The 23,350-nt window shown below is 38.6% G+C and overlaps 1 protein-coding gene across 3 annotated transcripts in view; it reads left to right on the top strand.

The window, feature by feature from the left end:
* The window catches only part of AFG1L (AFG1 like ATPase), a 244,364-nt gene that overhangs the window by 129,583 nt on the left and 91,431 nt on the right, over window positions 1-23,350 (top strand). For all 3 annotated transcript variants that reach the window (XM_066373529.1, XM_066373528.1, XM_066373527.1), the window contains exon 8: window positions 22,108-22,190. In XM_066373529.1, coding sequence (XP_066229626.1) covers window positions 22,108-22,190 — 83 coding nt within the window. The remainder of the gene's footprint in view (window positions 1-22,107; window positions 22,191-23,350) is intronic.

The raw sequence follows: 23,350 nt of genomic DNA, 5'->3' as shown, positions 1-23,350 counted from the left end.
ATAAATAGCAAAAAAGCAGTATTCAGATTTCAACATGCACTATAAAGTACTCAATCACTGGGGCGACAAGGACAAATATTGTCCTAAGATGAATCCCGCCAGCAAGGAGCGCAGGATATTCTAGTAGAGGAAACAGGCACTGAAAAATAATTATAATATGGTACAGAAAAATTATACTACAAAATAGTATGAGTAAGGGTTGATTGTGTGTTGGAAGATGACAATGCTAACAGTGACATGAAATAGCGATAAGTTAAAACCACAAATGTTAAATAAGTTTTCTATTTTCTATAATGCTGTAATGGTGATTGTGAAGAATGAATGAATGAAATGGAAATGTATGTGAATTTTGAATGGACTCCTGTGTGTGTCCAAATTTTAGAGGTTAATGAAACTTTGTTATGCCTTTTGTTTTCTTTATTTGGATGTATCACTGACATAACTCTTGGTTTAATAATTATGTTTATTATTTTGTTTTGCTTTAACTAGAATTGGAATTTTCCTGGGAAAACTGGACAAGGCTTAGAAGGGAGAAGGGGAGGGCAGAGGAAGAAAACTAAAAATGGTTTCAGTGGATGTGGGAGAAGTTACCTGACACGGAACTAAATAAGTTATGAATAGTGAAAGATGAAAAATATGGAGCCTGACCTGTGTGGCACAGCGGGTAAAGCACCGACCTGGAACGCTTAGGTTGCTGGTTCAAACCCTGGGCTTGCCTGGTCAAGGCACATATGGGAGTTGATGTTTCCTGCTCCTCCCCCTGACCCCTCCTCTCTCTCTTTCTCTCCCGTCTCTAAAATAAATAAATAAAATCTTTAAAAAAAAAGAAAAAATTTAAAAAAAATTAAAAGAAAAATATGGAGCAAGGGATTTGTAGGAACTCTTTTTGAGGGGAAAAATGTAATAGGAAAGGGACTGAACTCTAAGTTATAACCAGAGGGTGAGAGAGCCCGTTTAAGAATGAGGAACATCTTCATGGTATGTGGAAGGCAGAATGCAAACAGAGGGTTGTATGTGCTAGACATTTTATGATTTGGGTAGTGCCTGGAAATAAGGACGGTTATTCAAACTCTGTAACAACTGGTACGGCATTGACAGACCAGTCAGGAAAGATGCTGGGCTGTGAACAAACAATCATGCCATATTGGTATGTGCTAGTGAGTACCAGCCTAGCCTGTAAATAAAAGTGTGTGTGTGTGTGTGTGTGTGTGTGTGTGCGCGTGCGCGCGCTCTCTCCCAGGGTGTCAGTGTTTGAATGGCCTTAGAAACATTTATCCTACCTCCCTGTTGTACAGTGGAGGCAACTGAGGCTCATGCCTAAGGTCATCTTACCTAAGATTGCCCAGCTAGTGGCAGAGCCAGTTCCAGTACCCAGATGTCCTGCTTTTCATTAAGAGTTCTTTCCACCAAACCATGCTGTACAATGTATGTGTGAGCATTTTAACATTGTATATTCATTATATATATTTATATGTTGTGATCCTTGCTACCTTTGGGTAGAATTAATTTTCAATTGCTCTTATTAATAAGAAACTTTATTTTTCTTTTATAAAGTATAATGTACCTTATAAATCTACCTTTAGTCATACACAATGACAAGTTAATTACAGGGATATCCACATCTTGTTTTAGCTAATAGCTTAAAATTTACTCTTCAGATCTTTTATTATAGGTAAGAATAAGTTGCAAGATTTACTGAATTCATCTTCCTTCTCTTCCTCTTTTCATCTCCTGATAACAGTGCTTAATGAACAGTGAAATGACAAAAAGTTGAGCAAATAAAGTGAAGGAAGACTGAACTAGAGTTTAGAATAATTATAAATGCTATCCTGGATATTAAAAGTCTTAATAATGAAGTCTCTGAAACTAGACAGTTTATTTTTCAAGCTAATACTTTTTTTGAGATTTAGGTTTTCTTTATTATAGAAGTTGTGATTATATTGTAAACAAATCACATGTGTTATGAACTTTGTGTATTTACAGTATGGTTATACTTTTTTTAGATAGAAAAGTTATTGTTTACCTCTGATTATTTGTACAGAAGAAAAAAATCTTGTGGGTAAATTTACTGGGTTTTGAAAAAAATAGATTTTGTAAAACTGCCTATGTGGTGGGAAGTTCCTGTTAGCCTGGAGAGGTTCCTTTGTGGGAGAAATGGAAGCTTACAGGAGCTGCAGTTAATGCATTTGGTAACATGGTTAAAAAAAAGATTTTTAAAAGATACATGTATCAACTTCTTTTCAGTCTTTGATATATTATTATGTTTTTCTTTCCTTTTTTTTTTTTTTTTTTTTTTTGTATTTTTCTGAAGCTGGAAACGGGGAGAGACAGACAGACTCCCGCATGCGCCCGACCGGGATCCACCCGGCACGCCCACCAGGGGCGACACTCTGCCCACCAGGGGGCGATGCTCTGCCCCTCCGGGGCGTCGCTCTGCCGAGACCAGAGCCACTCTAGCGCCTGGGGCAGAGGCCAAGGAGGCCATCCCCAGCGCCTGGGCCATCTTTGCTCCAATGGAGCCTTGGCTGTGGGAGGGGAAGAGAGAGAGAGGAAGGGGGGGGGGTGTGGAGAAGCAAATGGGCGCTTCTCCTATGTGCCCTGGTCGGGAATCGAACCTGGGTGCCCCGCACGCCAGGCCGATGCTCTACCGCTGAGCCAACCGGCCAGGGCCTCTTTCTTTTTTTTTAACCTCAGAAATGGGACTCTAGTTTTCTTGCATAAAATAAACAGGGGGAGAAGAATAGAATATTAATTCTGTTTGCTATGACAGAGCTGGAAATGTGTAATGGCTGTGATTTCAACAAGGTGGATATAAGCTTTCTCCAAACACTAGTATTTGGGGATAATCATGGAGTTCTCTAAGATCCTTTTTTTTCTCTAAGATCTTTCTTTTTGTAAAATTTCATGGGAGATAAATGAATGTATACTAGGTTAAAAAATCCTATCATTATGTAAATGTATACAGGCAGTCCCTGGGTTACGAATGAGATAGGTTCTGTAGGTTTGGAAATGTTTAAGTATATGCACAGAAAGGTAAAAAGAAATACTATATTAAGAAAAACATTTGTCTTTTTAAAAAATATTTATTTATTTTTTAAAAGATTTTATTTGTTCATTTTAGAAAGGAGAGAGAGAAAAGAGGGGGAGGAGCAGGAAGCATCAACTCCCATATGTGCCTTGGCCAGGCAAGTCCAGAGTTTCAAACCAATGACCTTAGTATTCCAGGTCGACGCTTTATCCACTGCACCACCATAGGTCAGGCAAACATTTGTCTTAAGTTGCATTTAGTAGGTAAATATACCTGTTCCAACTTACCTATAAATTCAAGTTAAGAATAAACCTACAGAACCTATCTTGTTTATAACTCAAGGCCTGCCTGTATTTAATAAATATCAAAGCTTCTCCTTCACTATTCTTTCCTTCTTCATTTCCCATCCTCCATCCTAATCTCATTTTTATTCCCCTCCTCAGGAGTAGCCATTGGTAAAAATTTAATGTGAGAGATTGATGTCAGCATCATGGCTGAATAAGACATCTCTTGTTTGTGTCCCTTCACCACTAACAACAATTTGGCACCCATCCACAGACAAAAGTGCCTTTGCAGGAGTTGTTGGGTTCAGCACCACACACCTAGGGATCCAGGAGGAGGCTCGCCCACCCGTGTGTCTGGTAGTCAGCATATGGAGGCCCTGGTTGTGAACCCTGCAGTGGCCTATGAACCAGCTCCGGCCCCGCTCAGCCATGATCTGGGTGCCTCCGGAAACACTATCTTATACTATCACCCAAGGCTGAGAGAGCCTTTATGAATGTCCATGTTTCTAATGGAGAAGTTTCAGCATAACATTGGCTAAAAAAGAAAAAGAAAAAAGAAAACAGGAAAGAAAAAACTGAATTTGGGTACATTGAAAAGAGTAAGAGGAATAGTTGGACTTCACCTGCATCTGGCATTCCACAAGGCAGCACAGCTTCAGGCCAGTGGGCCAGTAGAGATCTTCTTGCCCTGTTTTCTCCCACGAGGCAAAGTAAGAGCATATAAGTGATCACTTGGCTTTTCTAGCTGTGTGGGATGCTACCAAAGAGGCTCATTTCTTTTTTGCCCCATCCAGAGGACTGAATCATGAGTTGCATGGCTGGGGTAGAAAGAGCTTGGGAGAGCACCAGATAGAACTCTTGGAGCAGATCCCACTAACTGCTTCATGGATACGATTAAGAAGCCCACTCATGAGCCACTGGGGACACCTTACCCACAGATCCTCCCAAATGGCTGAAAGGCATCCTTAGCACCGTATACTCACACACACATACTCTGTAGCTGTGCTCTGTGTGTGCTCCTGATGGGAATGGCAAGGGTGAGCTTTGGCAGATGGCTAGTGCATTTGGTCTAGGCCAGGGAGAGAACAGACTTGAGCTTTAGAGGTCCCTTGGAAAAAACAAAAGGGGCCGTGTCAGCACTTGCCCTGGTACATCACAGGATCAAGAGAAAGCATAGGAGCTTAAGAATTCTGCCACAAGAGTGAGCAAGAATTGTGGAGCAGGTGTATCCATATAGGGTCTAAGCAAACCTCAGAATCCTTAGTAGGGCTGTTGAAAGGTATTTCTCTCCTGAAGGTTAAGACTGGAAGTGACTGCAACTTCAAGTGTGAAGACAGCAATGCAAAACTTCAAGGAACATGAAAAATCAGGAAAACATGGCACCACCAAAGAATCACAATAGTCTCCCAATAACTGACCCCCAAAGACATGGAGATCTGCAATTTACCTCATAAAGAATTCAAAATAGCTGTTATAAGGAAACTCAATGACTAAAAGAGAACACACAAAGAAAATTCAATAAAATCAGGAAAACAATAAACAAAATGAAAAGTTTGACAAGAAGAAATTATATGAAGGAATCAAACAAATTTCAAAGTTGAAAAATACAATGTGGCCCTGGCCAGTTGGTTCAGTGGTAGAGTGTTGGCCTGGCATGTGGATGTCCTGAGTTCGATTCCCAGTCAAGGCACACAGGAGAAACAACCATCTGCTTCTCCGCCCCTCCCCCTCTTGCTTCTCTCTCTCTCTCTCTCTCCCCATCCTGCAGCCATGGCTAGGATGGAGCAAGTTGGCCCCAGATGCTGAGGATGGCTCCATGGCCTCTGTCTCAGATGCTAGGAAGAGCTCGGTTGCTGAGCAACAGAGCAACGCCCCAGATAGGCTGAGCATCTTCCCCTAGTGGGCTTGCTGGATGGATCCCAGTTGGGAAACATGTAGGAGTCTGTCTCTCTGCCTCCCCTCCTCTCACTGAATAAAAAAAAAAGATAAAGAAAAATACAATGAATGAAATGAAAAAGTAATACAAAAAGAATATTAAGATCAGTCTTGATCAAGAAAAATCAATGAGATTGAAGACAGAAACTTTAAAATTATTTAGTCAGAGGAGACCAAAGGAAAAAGAATGAAAAAAGAGTGTAGAGAGGCTACATAATTTATGGGATGTCGTTAAAAGAAACAACCTGTGATTTTTGGGGGTTCCAGAAGGAGAAGAAAAGGGAAAGGGGCAGAATTTTTATTTAAAGAAATAATGGCAGAGAATTTCCCCAAATCTGGGGTGACATATGGAAATCTGAGTTTATGAAGCTTATAGGTCATCAAAGAAACTGAAAGAATCCTCTCCAAGAAACATTTTAATAAAATTGCCAAAAATCAAGGACCAAGAGAGAATCTTTTTTTTTTAAATAATTTTATTTTTTTAATGGGGTGACATCAATAAGTCAGGATACATATATACAAAGATAACAAGTCCAGGTTATCTTGTCGTTCAATTATGTTGCATACCCATCACCCAAAGTCAGATTGTCCTCTGTCACCTTCTATCTAGTTTTCTTTGTGCCCCTCCCCCTCCCCCTTTCCCTCTCCCTTTCCCCCCTCCCCCCGTAACCACCACACTCTTATCAATGTCTCTTAGTTTCACTTTTATGTCCCACCTACGTATGGAATAATGCAGTTCCTGGTTTTTTCTGATTTACTTATTTCGCTTCGTATCATGTTATCAAGATCCCATCATTTTGCTGTAAAAGTTCCGATGTCATCATTTCTTATGGCTGAGTAGTATTCCATAGTGTATATGTGCCACATCTTCTTTATCCAGTCATCTATTGATGGGCTTTTTGGTTGTTTCCATGTCCTGGCCACTGTGAACAATGCTGCAATAAACATGGGGCTGCATGTGTATTTACGTATCAATGTTTCTGAGTTTTGGGGGTATATACCCAGTAGAGGGATTGCTGGGTCATAAGGTAGTTCTATTTTCAGTTTTTTGAGGAACCACCATACTTTCTTCCATAATGGTTGTACTACTTTACATTCCCACCAACAGTGTATGAGGGTTCCTTTTTCTCCACAGCCTCTCCAACATTTGCTATTACCTGTCTTGTTGATAATAGCTAATCTAACAGGTGTGAGGTGGTATCTCATTGCAGTTTTGATTTGCATTTCTCTAATAGCTAAAGAAGATGAGCATCTTTTCATATATCTGTTGGCCATTTGTATTTCTTCCTGGGAGAAGTGTCTGTTCATATCCTCTTCCCATTTTTTTATTGGATTGTTTGTTTGTTGTTGAGTTTTATGAGTTCTTTGTATATTTTGGATATTAGGCCCTTATCTGAGCTGTTGTTTGAAAATATCATTTCCCATTTAGTTGGCTTTCTGTTTATTTTGTTATCAGTTTCAAAGAGAGAATCTTAAAAGCAGCAAAATAAAAGAAACTTGTACCTTACATGGGAACTCCCAATAAGATAATGAGATAAGATTTCTCAGCAGAAACCTTACATGCCAAGAGAGAGTGGAATGGATATATTCAAAGGCTGAAATTTAAGAGACAAACAAACAAAGAACAAACAAAACCCTGCCAATCAAAAATATTCAATTTGCAAATAGCAAGATGATATTTTTTAAGTCACATTCACCCTTCTAGAACACAACACAGTATTAATAAATAAATGACAAGAAATCGTGTGGCATTGAGGTATGGTGCTCTGGGAATTTCATTTGGTGTTGTCTGTACATATTAAGTCAGCAACAGATTATTGCAGATCATAATTACAAAAATACTTATGGGTGGTGTAATTTTTGAACTTGTGTTCTGTGTTTTATTCTGAACATAGATGGTATGTGTAGTGGCAAAGAGCACATAGTCTGCAGACCTGAGTTCAGGTCTTCTGCCTTCTATGAGCAAAATAACTAGGCAAATAGAGATCATAATATAATATATGATCCTTTTGAACCTCAAATACTGCATTGGTAAATTGAGGCCAATAATCCTGCTTTTACAGGTTGTTGTAAAATTAAGTGCTCGATAGATGGTAGCTATGGTTATTTTTATTCTTCTGTGACAGTTTTGTAAAGATAACCATGATTAAACATTTATCTTTTGGAGTATGGTAGTAGGGCACTTTCTGTATAACAAATAGAAACCATGTGAACTCTACGTAGCTCAAGCCCTCTTTATCTATTCAAGCTACTCTAGCTTTTGCACATTTCTCCAGCCTCCATTAATTTTATCAGACCTTTGTTTCCTTAGAATTTTAGTTTTTCCTTTGTTTATTCAAATAGTTCTTGACAACTCATATGTTTCTATGTCTTTTACCCCATTGCAGAGTAATTTCCTTTTCATCTCACTTTATCCAAACATAAACGGAAGGAAATCAATGCTAACAATTTCTGACTCTATGGTTCTATAATCATAACCACCAACCCTGGGTGGTCTTATGACTTTAGTTACCACCTGTGGTGGACATTGTTGTTATTTTCTCAAAATCCATTTTCTCTTTCTGCTAATATGTTGTTGCCATGTGATTCGGATGGGACTGATCAGAGCTGGGACATGATTAGGCTTACCTGATGGTTTTCAACACTGGCTGCCTATTAGAATTACCTAAGGAGCTTAAAACAAAACAGACAAAATTAGCCAACTAAACCATTCCCTGTAAAAGTGTCTGGGGGGTGGAGGAGGTGGTCTGGGCAGTGGTGCTTTCCAGAGAGCTCCCAGCTACAGCTGATGTGCAGCCAGTGTTGAGACCCATTGGTTTACCTAGTCCTAGGGTATTTCCACCCTCCCTGCCACTTGCATCAGTTTAGGAAACTTAAACCTGAGCCGGTTAGCTTGTGTCATTACCTAGGCTGTATGGATTGGCTGTGGTGGGTATAATCAGCCTGATCAGTACCTTTGTTTTATAGATGTGGACATATTCTCAGTTTAATCTGTTTGTCACAAGGAAGCCCTGCTTGGGATGAAACTCTTACCCAGAGGACAGAACTCCTGGCTGAGTTTCCTGTCTCAGCTGGTTTCTAACATGGACTTTCTCCTGGGCTACACTTCAGTAAGCCTCTTCTGAGCACTCTTCTCTGCTTGACCTCAACTTTGGCCTACCATGTCCATGTATGTCCATGCTGAGTCTAGTTTCAGCAAGAATCAGCTCCCACTTTGTTGTAAAAGCACCTTAGGAAAGGGACTCTACTGGTTGCCTTATTCCTGTAGTTCCTAACATACTGATTTTCACCTAAGCTTTGCACATAAGTGAGTTTGTTAATTATTCATCTAGTTGATTCGTGTTTACTGAGTATTTATGATGTACTGTGTGCTAGATACGGTGCGAGGTGCTGGGACACAATGATGAACAACACATATGATCCTTGTCTCATAGAACTTACAGGCTTGAAACGCAAATCTGTTTCCACTATCCCAATCATTATAGGAAAACTTCCCATTTGTTATGTGCAGTATAGTATAGCTGGACAAAGCCTCTAAAAAACTGCCCCATATCGTTTTTGTATGGAGTTAGGTTGAAAATAAATAAACAAATCTGTTGTTTGCAACATAGCTGCTTCTCAAGATAACCGTCAAAACTAGGCATTGTTTGGGTAGCATATGAGCAGGGCACAACATAGGTAGGGCTTTCCTAAGCAGGCTAACAGTACTGTAAGAACTTCCCAGTAATCCCATGTGAATTTTGCATTGCCTTGTATATCTAACTAAGCATCCTAATTGCTTGAATACACCCTGAGGTCTAGTGGCAATATGGAGAAGTGGTGAAGAATTGAACACTGGAGCCAAAATGCTTGGGCTTGAATCCTTGGTTCTACCTCTTGAGCTTTTTGAGCTCTGATAATGGGTAAGTTACTTCTCCGTGCTTTAGTTTCCCTATCCATCTGTAAAATGGGAATAACAATAATAATGCCTACCTTGTAGTGTGGTTGAGAGAATTGAGGGGAATAGGCATAAAGAGTTTAGAATAGTTCCTGGCACATGGTAAACCTTAAATCAGTGTTTGCTATTTGATGATGCTGATGATAAAGATAGATCCTTTAAGTTGTATTTTAAATTTTTGTTCCTGTGTTTATGGCAGTTTTATTATGAGATCTTTTAAAATATGAGCAGAGTCTTTCATATAGAAGATAGTAATTAGGGATTAGTTTGTCCTTTGTTTTGCATCCATGAAAGTGGAAATCGTTGTCATCATTGGACTCCAAGCCTGCTTGGTAGGGCCCATGAGTAAGCAGTGCTGTGTAGTGAGTTAAGCAGGCAGTCCCTGCTGTCCTGGAATTTACCTTCCAAGACTGATGACATCGATTTAGATGGTCAAGTAAAGATCATAAAAACAGTGGACTATAAGTTGACCAGATACTATAAACATAGCAAGTATCCTATACATTGGAAGTCGACTATAACACAGCCTATTATAATATAAAATTTAGTATAGGGTACACATATCTCATACATAGTATTGGACTAAATACTTAAAAGAAATCATAATAGAATCATTTGGTATAGACCTCTAGAAAAGCAATTAGTATATTTATACTGTGCAGAGGTAATTAATTTGAGACAGGAAAGGAAGAGTTGGCAAGCAAAAATTATCATGTAAATTGTATAGAGCTAAAAAAAAAAGGCCACATGACTATAATAAAGCAGTGTGACATGGTGGGAGGAGCATGGATTTGGAGGTAAAGAATGACAAGGCAAATCATGGCTCAGTCATCTATAAACTATGTGGCCTCCCTGGAGCTTTATGAGCTGTGAATTACTGTGTTTTCCTCCCAACTGCAGCTGCAGAAAGAGTCAGTTTTGTGACTCACCTTACAAGCAAGTTTATATAGATATGCTTTTAGCTTCAGTCCTGGCTTTTTAAAAATCTCACAATTATTCTTTCTCTTTTTACTGTTTTTTTTTTAATGCCTTCCTGTGTGCTTATTAATGGAACAAAAATAATAACAATTGTATTCGATTGCTAGGGCTGCCGAAAGTAAATAGCATAGGCTGGGTGGCTCAAATGACAGAAATGTGTTTTTTCATAGTTCTGGAGGCTAGGAATTCAAGATCAAGGGGTTGACAGGATTGATTTCTTCTGACGCCTTTGTCCTTGACTTGCAGATGACTGTCTTCAGCCTCCTGTCTTCTAAGGCTCGTTCCTTTGTGCACATGCATGTCTGTGTCCTAATTCCCTCCTCTTATAAGGACTTCAGTCGTATTGGATTAGGGCCCACACTGGAGACCTCATTTTAATGTAATCATCTCTTTAAAGCCTCTGTCTCCAAATACAGTCACATTCTGAGTTACTGGGGTTAGGACTCAACATGAATTTGTAGGTGACACAGTTCAGCCCATAGCAGTGATATAAAAAAATGAAAACAAACCTTCTTTATAAGTTTCCTCACCTGTAAAATAGCGATTAAAAAAGTGATTACCTTTGTGTATGGTTATTTTGAGGATTATCCAAGATAAAGTCAAGTCAGTTGCATAGCCCAGTTGAGTCATATAATAGGCACTTGCAATTGTTAAATATCTTCCTTTGCTGCTCTTTGGAAGCAGAGAGAAATTCTGAAACTGCTTGATAAACAGAAGGATGCGGCCTTACCTCCTAAGAGGATAAGGTGTGGATGTTTTAAGTGTGAGAGATAACTGGGGTAGCCGGGAAGTAGGAGCAAGGCATTGGGGGGAAAGACTTTTTTACTTACTTTGGAGTTTGATTCCATCCAGAAACTAAAGGAGCCGAGGTGGTTTGGGGCAGACTCGGAAGCTGAGGTCTACTCCTAAACCCAGAAAGCCAGGAGAAGGACAGCCCTGAAGTGAGAGAACTTCAGCAATTGTGTTAAGAATTTTAAACTGAAAGGGATCATAACTCAATTTCCTTACTTAATGGAGGAGAAAACTGGCATCCAGGTTAAGTAACAGGCTAAAGTCACAGCATAGGCAATTGGCAGAGGACTTAGTCACCTTTGAAACCTTAGGAATGACTCGGAGCAGAAGACGGTAACTTGAGGCCAATGTCTATCAGACTACCAGAGCTAAAGCCGTATCTTACTGATCATTGTCCAGTAAACAGGGAAGTGCCTGGCATATAGAGTTCAATGTTTGTTAGGTTGATCCAAAATAAACATTTAAGTTGCAGGGGACTCATTAAACCATAAGTATACATTTTTGTCATGTAAAATAAGGTAGCATATTTATGAAATATACAGAACATATTTGGTATCATTCTGAAAATCAGTATGCAAAAACATTATGTTAATAAATGAGTTCTTATGACAAACAAGATTACCATTCAAAAATCAATTGCATTTCTTTATACCAGTAGCAAACACATACTTAGAAATGCTCATACACTACTAATTTGAGTGTAGCTGTACATTTACCTTGGAAAATGCAATATTCACTAAAGCTGAGCATATACTCTTACCCTATGTTCAAGTAGTTACTCTTCTATTATATGTATCCAGCAAGAACATATGCACATGGGCACCAAAATCATGTGCAAGAATGTGTGTGGCTGCATTATTTGAAAGGGCGAATAACTAGAAACAGCCCAAATGGCCGTCACTAGTAGAATGAATCAGTAAACTGTGGCATATACAGCAATCAATGAACTATAACTATGCACAACATGTGGATGGAAGAATCTCACAAACATGAAAGAACCCAGTCACAAAACAGTACATACTACAGGGATTCTCGGGGTACAACAGTATTGACACACAACGTTTCAAGTTTACAACGCTCACTCCCATAAAAACAAAAAAATTGAGATGTGAGAGTTTCAGCTTACTCATTTTTTGGTCATTTTTTCTGTTACTACATACAGTACAGTATACAGTACAGTATATTTATGTCCTTTTTCTGTGGCTTAGTTGTGTTTTCATGTTCTAAATTATGATTTTACAACTGTGATAGGATAGGTAAATGACTTAGGCTAAGGTGTGTTTTGACTTATACCAAAATTTGGGTTACATCACTGTCATAGGAATGGAGCTGTGTCATAACCTGAGGACCCCCTGTATATGATTCCACTTAATGTAAAGCTCCAAAAAACTAGCAAAATTCTATGGTGCTAGAATCAGGATACTTGTTATCTTTGGGGAGGTAGAAAAGATACTAGGGGGACTCAGAGGTACCAGTAATGTTCTATTTCTTGATTGAACTGGATATTTATAACTTGTATTTATTATATAAATGATTGTATAAATTATTATAATTTATAAAATTATAAATGTATTGAATATTTATAATTTTTTAATTTATACTATACTTAAATTATAAATTATAAAAAGCTTAAAACATGCAGAAGTTTGTTTATTAAATTGTTATATATCATTGCTTAAGCTTAAAAGTAATAGCACATGATTGTTCTAAATGAGACTGAAGCAGTTATCTTAGAATATATCTGCTTCAGTATGTTTATCTGAAACTATACCTGCCTGGAAGAAGGGAGGGAGAGAGGGAAGGAAGGAAAGAAGGAAGGAAGGAAGGAAGGAAGGAAGGAAGGAAGGAAGGAAGGAAGGAAGGGAGGGAGGGAGGGAGGGAGGGAGGGAGGGAGGGAGGGAGGGAGGGAGGACGGGGAGGGGAAGGGAGGGGAGGGGAGGGGAGGAGGGGAGGGAGGGGAGGGGAGGGAAGGAAGTCATGTCCACCTAGTCTTCCCCTTTTTTTGTTTTTGGTTTGGTATCTTTCTTATACTCTTACTTGTCACTTACATATGGAATTGTATTCTTAGCAACTAAAATAGTACAATATGCAGCACAGCTTTCCTGTATTTAAATCTAAAGTTATTTCTTTTATAAGACTTTTAAGACATCAAAAAAAAATTAAACTTAGAACTATGTGTATAATATCCCAATTTATCTATTATTCTTTCCTATCTATCTATTTATCTATCTAAATATCTATTTTCACCATCATCATCATCATCATCATCTCTGTGTGTGTAGGAAAAACTTGATGGATATAAGCTACAAGCAAACTTTTTTCTCAGAAGCGAATAGACTTTCATTTCTACCTTTATACTTTTTTTTGCCAATAAATTTCTTTCTTTTATTGCTTCTTTTTAAATTGAATTTATTGGGGTGGCATTGATTAATAAAATTATATAGCTTTCAGCCTGACCTGTGGTGGCGCAGTGGATAAAGCATTGACCTGGAAATGCTAAGGTCGCCGGTTCGAAACCTTGGGCTTGCCTGGTCAAGGCACATATGGGAGTTGATGCTTCCAGCTCCTCCCCTCTTCTCTTTCTCTTTCTCTCCTCTCTAAAAAAAAAATGAATAAATTATATAGCTTTCAGGAGTGCAATTTTATAATACATCATCTGTATGTTGTATGTGGTATGCTCACCACCCCAAGTCAAGTCTCCTTCCATCACCATTTATCTCCCCTTGACACTTGCCTTCCTACCCCACCCCCTTTCCCTTCTGGTAGTCACCAGACTGTTGTCTATGAGGTTATTTATTTATTTTGCTTAATTCCTTCATCTTTTTCATCCAGCCCATCTACCCCCTCCCTCTGACAGCTGTCAGTCTGTTCTCTGTATCTGTGAGTCTGTTTCTATTTTGTTAGTTTACTTTGCTCATTAGAATCCACATGTAAGTGAAATCATATGGTGTTTGTCTTTCTCTGCCTGGCTTATTTCACTTAGCATAATACTCGCCATGTTCATCCATGCCATCACAAAGGGTAAGATTTTCTTTCTTTCTTTCTTTTTTTAAATAGCTTAGTAGTATTATTCCATTATGTAAATGTACCACTGCTTTTTTATCCATCTACTGGTGGGACTTGGGCTGCTTATAAATCTTGGGTATTGTAAATAATGCTGCAATGAACATAGGGGTGCATATATTCTTTTGAATTAGTGCTTCAGATTTCTTTGGATATAGTCCCAGAAATGGAATTACTGGGTCATAAAGTAATTCCACTTTTAATTTTCTGAGGTAACTCCATACAGTTTTTCATAGTGGCTGCACCAATCTGCATTGCCAGTAGCAGTGCAGGAGGGAGGGTTCCCTTTTTTCCACACTCTCGCCAATACTTGTTATTTGTTGATTTATTGATGATAGCCATTCTGACAGGTGTGAGGTGGTACTTCATTGTGGTTTTAATTTGCATTTCTCTGATGATTAATGATGATGAGTATCTTTTTATCTGTTGTCCATTGGCCATCTGTATGTCTTTAGAGAAATGTCTATTCAGTTCCTTTGCCCATTTTTTAATTGGATTCTTTTCTTTTTGGTATTGTTTTATAAGTTCTTATTTTTTCTTTTTTTAAAACTTTATTTAGAAAATTAAATGTAATGATAACATTGACCAATAAGAGTACATAAGTTTCAGATAAACATTTATACAGCATTTGAACTGTTGATTATATTGCATAGCCATCACCTAAAGTCAAATCATTTCCTGTCACTGTGTATTTGTCCTTCTTTACTCCCATCCTGCCACCCCCTCTCCAAAATTCCTCTCCCGCTAGTAACCACTTCACTTTTACCCATGTCTGTGAGTCTCAGTTTTATATCCCACCTATATGTGAGATCATATAGTTCTTAGCTTTTTCTGATTTACTTATTTTACTCAGTATAATGTTCTCAAGGTCCATCCATGTTGTCATAAATGATACTATGCCATCATTTCTTATGGCTGAGTAGTATTCCATTGTATATATGTACCTTATCTTCTTTATCTAATTCTCTATCGAAGGATACTTTGGTTGTTTCTGTGTCTTAGTCACTGTGAATAATGCTGTGATGAACATGGTGGTGCATGTGTCTTTGTGTATCAATGTTTTGGAGTTTTGGGGGTAGATACTCAGTAGAGGAATTTCTGGGTCATATGGTAGTTTTATTCTTAATTTTTTGAGGAACAACCATACTTTCTTCCATAATGATTGTACTAATTTGCATTTCCACCAGCAGTGAATGTGGGTCCCTTATTCTTTGTGAACTTCGTATATTTACCCCTTATCAGATGTATCATTGACATATGTTTTCTCATTCAGTGAATTGTGTTTTCATAGTGTTGATGGTTTTCTTTGCTGTGTGAAAACTTTTAGGTTGATATAGTCCTATATGTTTATATTTTCTTTTGTTTCCCTTGCCCAAGAAGATGTATCAGGAAAAAAAAATACTATTATGAGAAACTTCTGAGATTTTACTGCCTGTGTTTTTTGTTTTTTTTTCTTATTGAAGCTGGAAACGGAGAGAGACAGTCAGACAGACTCCCGCATGCACCCGACCGGGATCCACCCGGTACGCCCACCAGGGGCAACGCTCTGTCCACCAGGGGGTGATGCTTTGCCCCTCCGGGGTGTCGCTCTGCCGCGACCAGAGCCACTCTAGCACCTGGGGTAGAGGCCAAGGAGCCATCCCCAGCGCCCGGGCCATCTTTGCTCCAATGGAGCCTTGGCTGCGGGAGGGGAAGAGAGAGACAGAGAGGAAGGAGGGGGTGGGGGTGGAGAAGCAAATGGGCGCTTCTCCTATGTGCCCTGGCCGGGAATCGAACCCAGGTCCCCCGCACGCCAGGCCAACGCTCTACCGCTGAGCCAATCGGCCAGGGCCACTGCCTGTATTTTATTCTAGGATTTTTATGGTTTCCAATTTAACATTTAAGTCTTTAATCTATTTTGAGTTTATTCTTATGTATGCTTATAAGAAGGTGGTCTAGTTTCATTTTTTTGCACCTAACTGTTCAATTTTCCAAACACCATTTACTGAAATACTGTAGACGATCTTTACCTCATTGTATGTTTTTGCCTCCTCTGTCTAATATGAATTAACCATGAGGATGTGGACTTATTTCTGGGCTCTCTGTTCTGTTTCACTGATCTACAGTGTGTCTGTAAAGTCATGGTGCATTTTGACTGGTCACAGGAAAGCAACAAAAGTCGATAGAAATGTGAAATCTGCACCAAATAAAAGGAAAATTCTCCCAGTTTCACACCTATTCAGTGCAGTTCGATGTGCGCTCACGCTCAGATTTTTTAGGGCTCCTTAGGTAGTTATCCCATATAGCCTCTACAGACTCGTCACTGACTGATGGCCTACCAGAACGGGTTTCTCCACCAAACTGCCGGTTTCCATCAACTGCTTATCCCACCAAGTAATGTTATTCCTATGTGGTGGCACTTCGTTATAAATGCGCCGATATTCACGTTGCACTTTGGTCATGGATTCGAATATAGCAAGCTATAGAACACACTGACCTTTCCTCTGTACCATCTACATCTTGATTGGCATGGCCGTGGGCTGCTCTGCTGTATACACGGTGTTACGTCATCTGCGCATGCGCACATGCTGCCACATCATCCTACAGAAATTGGAAGGATTTTCCTTTTATTTGGTGCAGATTTCACATATTTATGGTCTTTTGTTGCTTTCCTGTGACCAGTCAAAAGTGCACCATGGGCCCTGGCCGGTTGGCTCAGTGGTAGAGCGTCGGCCTGGCATGCAGGAGTCCCGGGTTTGATTCCCGGCCAGGGCACACAGGTGAAGCGCCCATCTGCTTCTCCACCCCTCCCCCTCTCCTTCCTCTCTGTCTCTCTCTTCCCCTCCTGCATCGGAGGCTCCATTGGAGCAGAGTTGGCCTGGGCACTGAGGATGGCTCCTTGGCCTCTGCCTCAGGCGCTAGAATGGCTCTGGTTGCAACAGAGCGACGCCCCAGATGGACAGAGCATTGCCCCCTGGTGGGTGTGCCGGGTGGACCCCAGTCGGGCGCATGCAGGAGTCTGTCTGGCTGCCTCCCCATTTCCAACTTCAGAAAAATACAAAAAAAAAAGTGCACTATGACTTTACGGACACACTATATATGCCTGTTTTTGTATCAGTATCATTCTGTCTTGATTACTATTTTCTTGTAGTATAGTTTGATATCAGGTAGCATGATTTCTCCAACTTTGTTCTTGCTGTGGCTATTTGGGATCTATGTGGTTCCATATATTATAGTTTTTTGGAATATTTGTTCTAGTTCTGGGAAATATACCTCTGGTATCTGGATAGGAATTGTGTTGAATCTGTAGATTGCTTTGGGTAGTATGAACATTTTAATGATGTTCACTCTTCTCATCCATGAATACAATATATTTTACTACTTATTTGAGTCTTCTTCAATTTCTTTCTTCAGTGTCTTATAATTTTCTGATTACAGATCTTTCATATCCTTGGTTGAATTTATTTCTAGGTATTTTATTTCTGATGCAATTGTATCCCAGTTTCCATTTCTGATAGTTCATTATTGGTGTATAGAAGTGCAACTGATTTCTGGATATTTATTTTGTACCCTGCTACTTTACCAAATTCATTTGTCAGTTCTACTAGTTTTTTGGTGGAATCCTTATTCTTTTAATATTTTAAGTTTTTATAATGAGCATGGATCATATTTTTATTTTTAAAAAGATACATTTTAAAATAAATAAAAAGATAGATTTTAGTGATTTAAATATTTTATTTCTTGGAATTAGAAAAAATAGAAACTATTTTTTTCTTTTACAGTTACTTATTAAAAAATGTATAAAACCAGTCAGCTGACTTTTGTTAAGAAAAACTTCAATAATTTGATTTTTTAAGTCCCTATTTAATATAATCACTAGGGAAGACATAAAACTTTGATTTATGTGGTTAATTTTTTTCTCTTTTTCCAATTTTTTTATAGTAAGCAATATTTTATAATAAAGACTAGATATGGTAGGCAAACCCATATTATATCAATCTTTGCTTATGTTGAGGTTGATATGTTGTTGCTTTTTGTTTGTTTGTTTGTGTTTTACAGAGACAGTGAGAGTCAGAGAGGGATAGATAGGGACAGACAGGAACGGAGAGAGATGAGAAGCATCAATCATCAGTTTTTCATTGCAACACCTTAGTTGTTCATTGATTGCTTTCTCATATGTGCCTTGACCGTGGGCCTTCAGCCTACTGAGTAACCCCTTGCTCGAGCCAGCGACCTTGGGTCCAAGCTGGTGAACTTTGCTCAAACCAGATGAGCCCGCTCTCAAGCTGGCGACCTTGGGGTCTCGAACCTGGGTCCTCCTCATCCCAGTCCGACGCTCCATCCACTGCGCCACTGCCTGGTCAGGCGATATGTTGTTGTTTTTTGTTCTTTTGTTCTAACTGGAAAAGAAAATATCAGAATAGAAACTATATAAAGTTATTTTGTGAGTTGACTATTTTTCTAATGGTATTATTCAGAATTGCTAAAAATATACACAACAGGTGTTTAAAAAATGGAAACTGCTGGACTATGGGTTTTAGTAGTGTATATATCTATTTCAGAGTCAAAGGCTATGACTCTCAAGTGTGCTCCCAGGGGTACGTTAACCTTCCTCCTTTTCTTCTTCAAATTTCCTAATTTCATTTTTAGATTGTGGAATTATATTTGTCTTTTGTATACATAAATAAACTGCTTTAAAATAATTTTTTGGGGGTGGCTGATTAGTTTTATGCATTTGAATTGGATGATGATAAGAGGTCACAGGTCTTGTAATATCCCTGGACATTAGGAAATTATTTAGAGATTATGCCCCTTTGACTAGATTCATTCTCAACTTGGAAATAGCTTAGCTTTCACCCGCCTCTAACCTTGTGCAAGGTGTTTTGAAGAACCTAGCTTAAAAGAATAAATCTGCAAATTGGAGATTTATTTTTCTTTAAAAATATAAACCAAGTGTTAGTAATTTTTTAGACAATTAAGAGCTAACATGTAAGGGCTTTAGTTATAGTTCCTTTGCTGCTGATTAGTTATTCCTTGGTGGTGATTAGTGAATGTACAAATGCAATCATTTGGTAGGGCTTAATCACTCATATGAAAAGGAAGTAAGTTACCCAGAAAGTGAAATTGAAGCTTGTATAACTTCCATTAACATTATTTTTTCAATAGCAAAAAAAAAAAAAAGGATTTTTGACTAAATTAGGAATATTGAGTCATATAAGATAAATTGTGGTTTAAAAGAAATATATGAACATATTGCTATACTATTTATTGTATTTATGTTATTATATGTGGTTCATTAGAAGAGAGATATATGGCTATACCTTTTTATTTTTTACAGGTCCTTTTAGGCAAGGGGAGAGTGCAATGCATATATTTGAGCAAAAGTGTTCTTTTGTTGTTGTTAGTTTCTTTTTGTTGTTGTTGTTGTTGTTTTTGGTGAGATCAGCTACAGGGCCTGAGTCCTGAGAGTGAGGTCTGGGCGGTGGGTTTGAGGAGCTTGAAATGATGAGCTGAGAACATCTGTATGTGGAGAGGCAGCTGGTTACTCAGGTGAAACATTGCAAGGCGCGTGACTCTGTTAGTTCAGGGCTTGTTCTTCACGGTGCTGTTCAAAAGCTCAGCTCTGGAGTCTTCTCCAGAGGACCAGCTTCTTCTTGGAGATTATTTTATACTAATCAAATCTACAATTGCTAATATACAATTGACCCTGAAACAACATGGGTTCGAACTGGGTCCTCTTATAAGTAGATTTTATTTAGTAAATATTGTAAATAGATTTTCTTCTCCCTATGATTTTTGAACCATTTTCTCTAGCTTAATTTATTGTAAAAATACAGTATGTAACATATAACATACAAAATATGTGTTCATTAACTGTTTATGTTATCAGTAAGGATTCTGGTTAACAGTATGTTATTAGTTAAGTTTCTGGGGAGTCAAATGTTTTAAGTGGATTTAAAAAATGTTTTTTCATTTTTTGAGAGAGAGAATGGAAGTGGGAGATGGGAAGAGGGAGAGAGAGAGAGAGAGAGAGAGAGAGAGAGAGAGATCACGTTGTTCCACTTAGTTGTTTCATTTAGTTGTGCACTTGTTGATTTTGTTGATTGCTTCTCCTAGGTGCCCTGACTGGGGTTCAAACCCACGACTTTGATGTGCTGGGTAAACTGAGCCACCCAGCCAGGGCCTCTATGTGGATTTTTGAGTATGTGGGGGATCTGCACCCCTACCACGCATGTTGTTCACGGGTCATTTATATAAATCAAAATGCTGTATCTATTCTAGCCTTGCAGCCAAGATTTCTGGGTCTTCAGTCCTAGGGTGACCAACTGTCCCAGTTTACCCAGAACTGTCCTGGTGTTAGCACTGAAAAGTCCTGCATCTAGGAAAATCCCTTAGTCTCGGGGAAACCCTTTAATCTCAGGGGGATGGTTGATCACCATATTTTACTTCCCTGAGCCTGTAGCAGCTTCAGTGTGGGAGGAGGGGAAATGCATCCACTGCCACTATATATAGTCTCTTCCCTATAGTGCAGATGATAAACAACCCTCAGCCTTGCCTAGCTGTACAACCCAGATGCAACTTCAGGGAGGAAGAATATTGCTACAGCTCAGGTGTGCCCAGATATTACTATTTTGATGTTCTACTGCTGTGTGACAAATGACCACAAAATACAGAGGCTTAAGACACCATTACTTCATTATCTCTCCGGGTTTTTGTGGGTCAGGGATTTGAAAAACGCTCATCTGGCAATTCTGGCTCCCTCAGTACCATAGTGGCTACAACTAGAACCACGGAGGACTGGTCAGGCACTTATCGGTTCATGTCATCTCAGGGCCCTCGGTGTGGACTACTTTAAGCTCTCTCATGGCCTGGTTGCCTCCAGCGGTTTGATATTTACCTGGCATTTCAGAGTTCCAGAGAAAACGTTCTAGCCAACAGCTGAGAAGCTGCATTAAATGTCACCTAGAATATTATTGCACAACATCATTTTCACCAGAGTCACAGGATTCAAGCGAGGGGGGCATAGGTTCCATTTCTTAATGGTTGGAATCTCAACAGTACAAACATGTTGGGATTGAGAGATTGTTGAAGCCATCTTTGGAAAATACAATTCACCACAATTACCTTCCTTTGAAAATGCAATTTTTTATTAATAAAAGTAGTAAGGTTGTTAAAAATACAATTTTTCCTCATGAATTTTCATCAAGCAATTTTCATTTTGAATGAATACAAAAAAGATCAGCCTTAAATGTTTCTTGAATTGTTCTGAAAACCCTTACTCACCATTGTTTTACTGAACTAACTATCTCACGGATACATATTCCCCTAACCTCCCCCCCACGAAACCCCCACAAAATAAAGCTGACTGACCAAGATAAAAGACTTTGATGGCTAGAGAGGGAACCAAGGGACAAGGGCAATATACATAGAGCAGCACTTGAGTATAATCATCTGGTTTAAAATGTGGATACTAATGTTCTGTCCCAATGTGCTTAGACTGTCTCTCTCCATTGTGACGATTAAGACCCATGAGTCATTCTTTTTACTAGCCTCCAACTCTTCCTAGCAGGCAATGAAAACTGGGCTTTCTAAAAGAAAGTAAAGGCCTGACCTGTGGTGGCGCAGTGGATAAAGCGTTGACCTGGAAATGCTGAGGTTGCAGGTTCGAAACCCTGGGCTTGCCTGGTCAAGGCACATATGGGAGTTGATGCTTCCAGCTCCTCCCCCCTTCTCTCTCTCCTCTCTCTCCCTTTCTGTCTCTCTCTCTTTCTCTCCTCTCTAAAAACAAATAAATAAAATAAAAATAAAATTTTTAAAAAAAATAAATAAATAAAAGAAAGTAAAGCAGTTATATTGGGGATTTGCTGACAGCGTTGTTTTAGCAAAGTTTCAGGAAGTCATGCTGCAAATCTAGTTTTTAAACGGATTTTCTTGCTTGATATATATTTAATGTTCAAGTTTTATGATTCTTATATAAGTTCTGTTGTTTTGTCATAAACTCATTATCTTGTTGAGAAAATTGTCAAAAACTTAAAAAATAGGATAGCAGAAAGATTATAATTCTAAGCCACCACTTGTTTAAAAGGCTATTTTATGTGTTTGGATTGTAGGAGTACTGTAATACGGTCCAGCTAGATTCTGGGATAGATTACCGGAAAAGGGAACTTCCTGCGGCAGGAAAACTCTACTACCTGTAAGTTGCTCTTTTTTATATTTTAATTTTCTAAGTTTTCTATCTAAATATTTAATCAGGAATGGATGACAAAAATAGGCCAGGTAATTATTAGAACATGAAAGGTTAGTTTTGAAGCCCATGATTTTTAAAATATAAAATGTTGTAATATTAACTTCTTTAAGCTGTGTTTTTTGCCATCCACATTTGCATGATTTATAATGTGTTATTGGTTGAAACCCTAATTAGTTTTTTGGGGAGGAGTGATGACAGATGGTTAGAAAGTAATGAGTATCCTCTTATAAGACACTCTAGTATTGAAAGAATATCTTTATTGTGCTAAAGTATTTAATTATTTGTGGACATCTTCTGTTCTGCCAAATGTGCCATTTCTGTTCCCCGAAAATTGTTGTCTTATTTTGTCAGACAATCTGTTTCTGTTTGTATTTATCATTGTTGATTGACTTCCATACAAAACCATGTAAAATATATATACACAAGTACAACTGGAAGCATTTTGTCTTTTAAAAGCTAAAACTTTCCGAATAGGACCAATGTAATATAAAGAGTACCTGTCTTCAGCATGTGCAGTAATGCTGAAAAACAAATATAGTTTGTTGTTGAAGGATATTTGTGGGAACCTGGAAAGGAAAAAGTGCTTGACAAACGCAAGCTGTTCCGTGTGGGCACCAGTGTCTGGCACGCTGTGGGTTCCCAGTACACAGATCTGTCGCAGGCCGTGATTTTCAACCTTTTTCATCGCGTGGCACACATAAACTAATTACTAAAATTCTGTGGTGCACTAAAAAATTTAATTTTTCGCCAATCTGACAAAAAAATAGGTATAGTTTTGATTCATTTACACCAGATAACTATTGTTGTGTTGGCTATTGTCATTTTTATAATTCACAATATAAGGGAAAAGAAAGAGGTCAGTGTCCCGACTAAGTAGTTAGGTACTGCCTATTTTAAAAATTCTTGGGGCACACCAGTGTGCCATGGCAAGCTGGTTGAAAATTGCTAGTCTAAGGGCTAATTGTGATTTAACTCAAAGGCATATTTCTGCTAATTTAAATTTTGATGACAGTGTGCATATGAGAGGTTCAGAAAGGGTCTTGTCTCTGCCACCTTATATGCAGAAGTACTTTACTCTTTTTGAAGCAGAAATTAGCTAGAAAAAT

The sequence above is a fragment of the Saccopteryx leptura genome, chromosome 3 (assembly GCF_036850995.1).
Source record: "Saccopteryx leptura isolate mSacLep1 chromosome 3, mSacLep1_pri_phased_curated, whole genome shotgun sequence".
NCBI lineage: Eukaryota > Metazoa > Chordata > Mammalia > Chiroptera > Emballonuridae > Saccopteryx > Saccopteryx leptura.
Note: the sequence above shows the minus strand (reverse complement) of the source record. Positions and strands in the feature narration are given on the sequence as shown.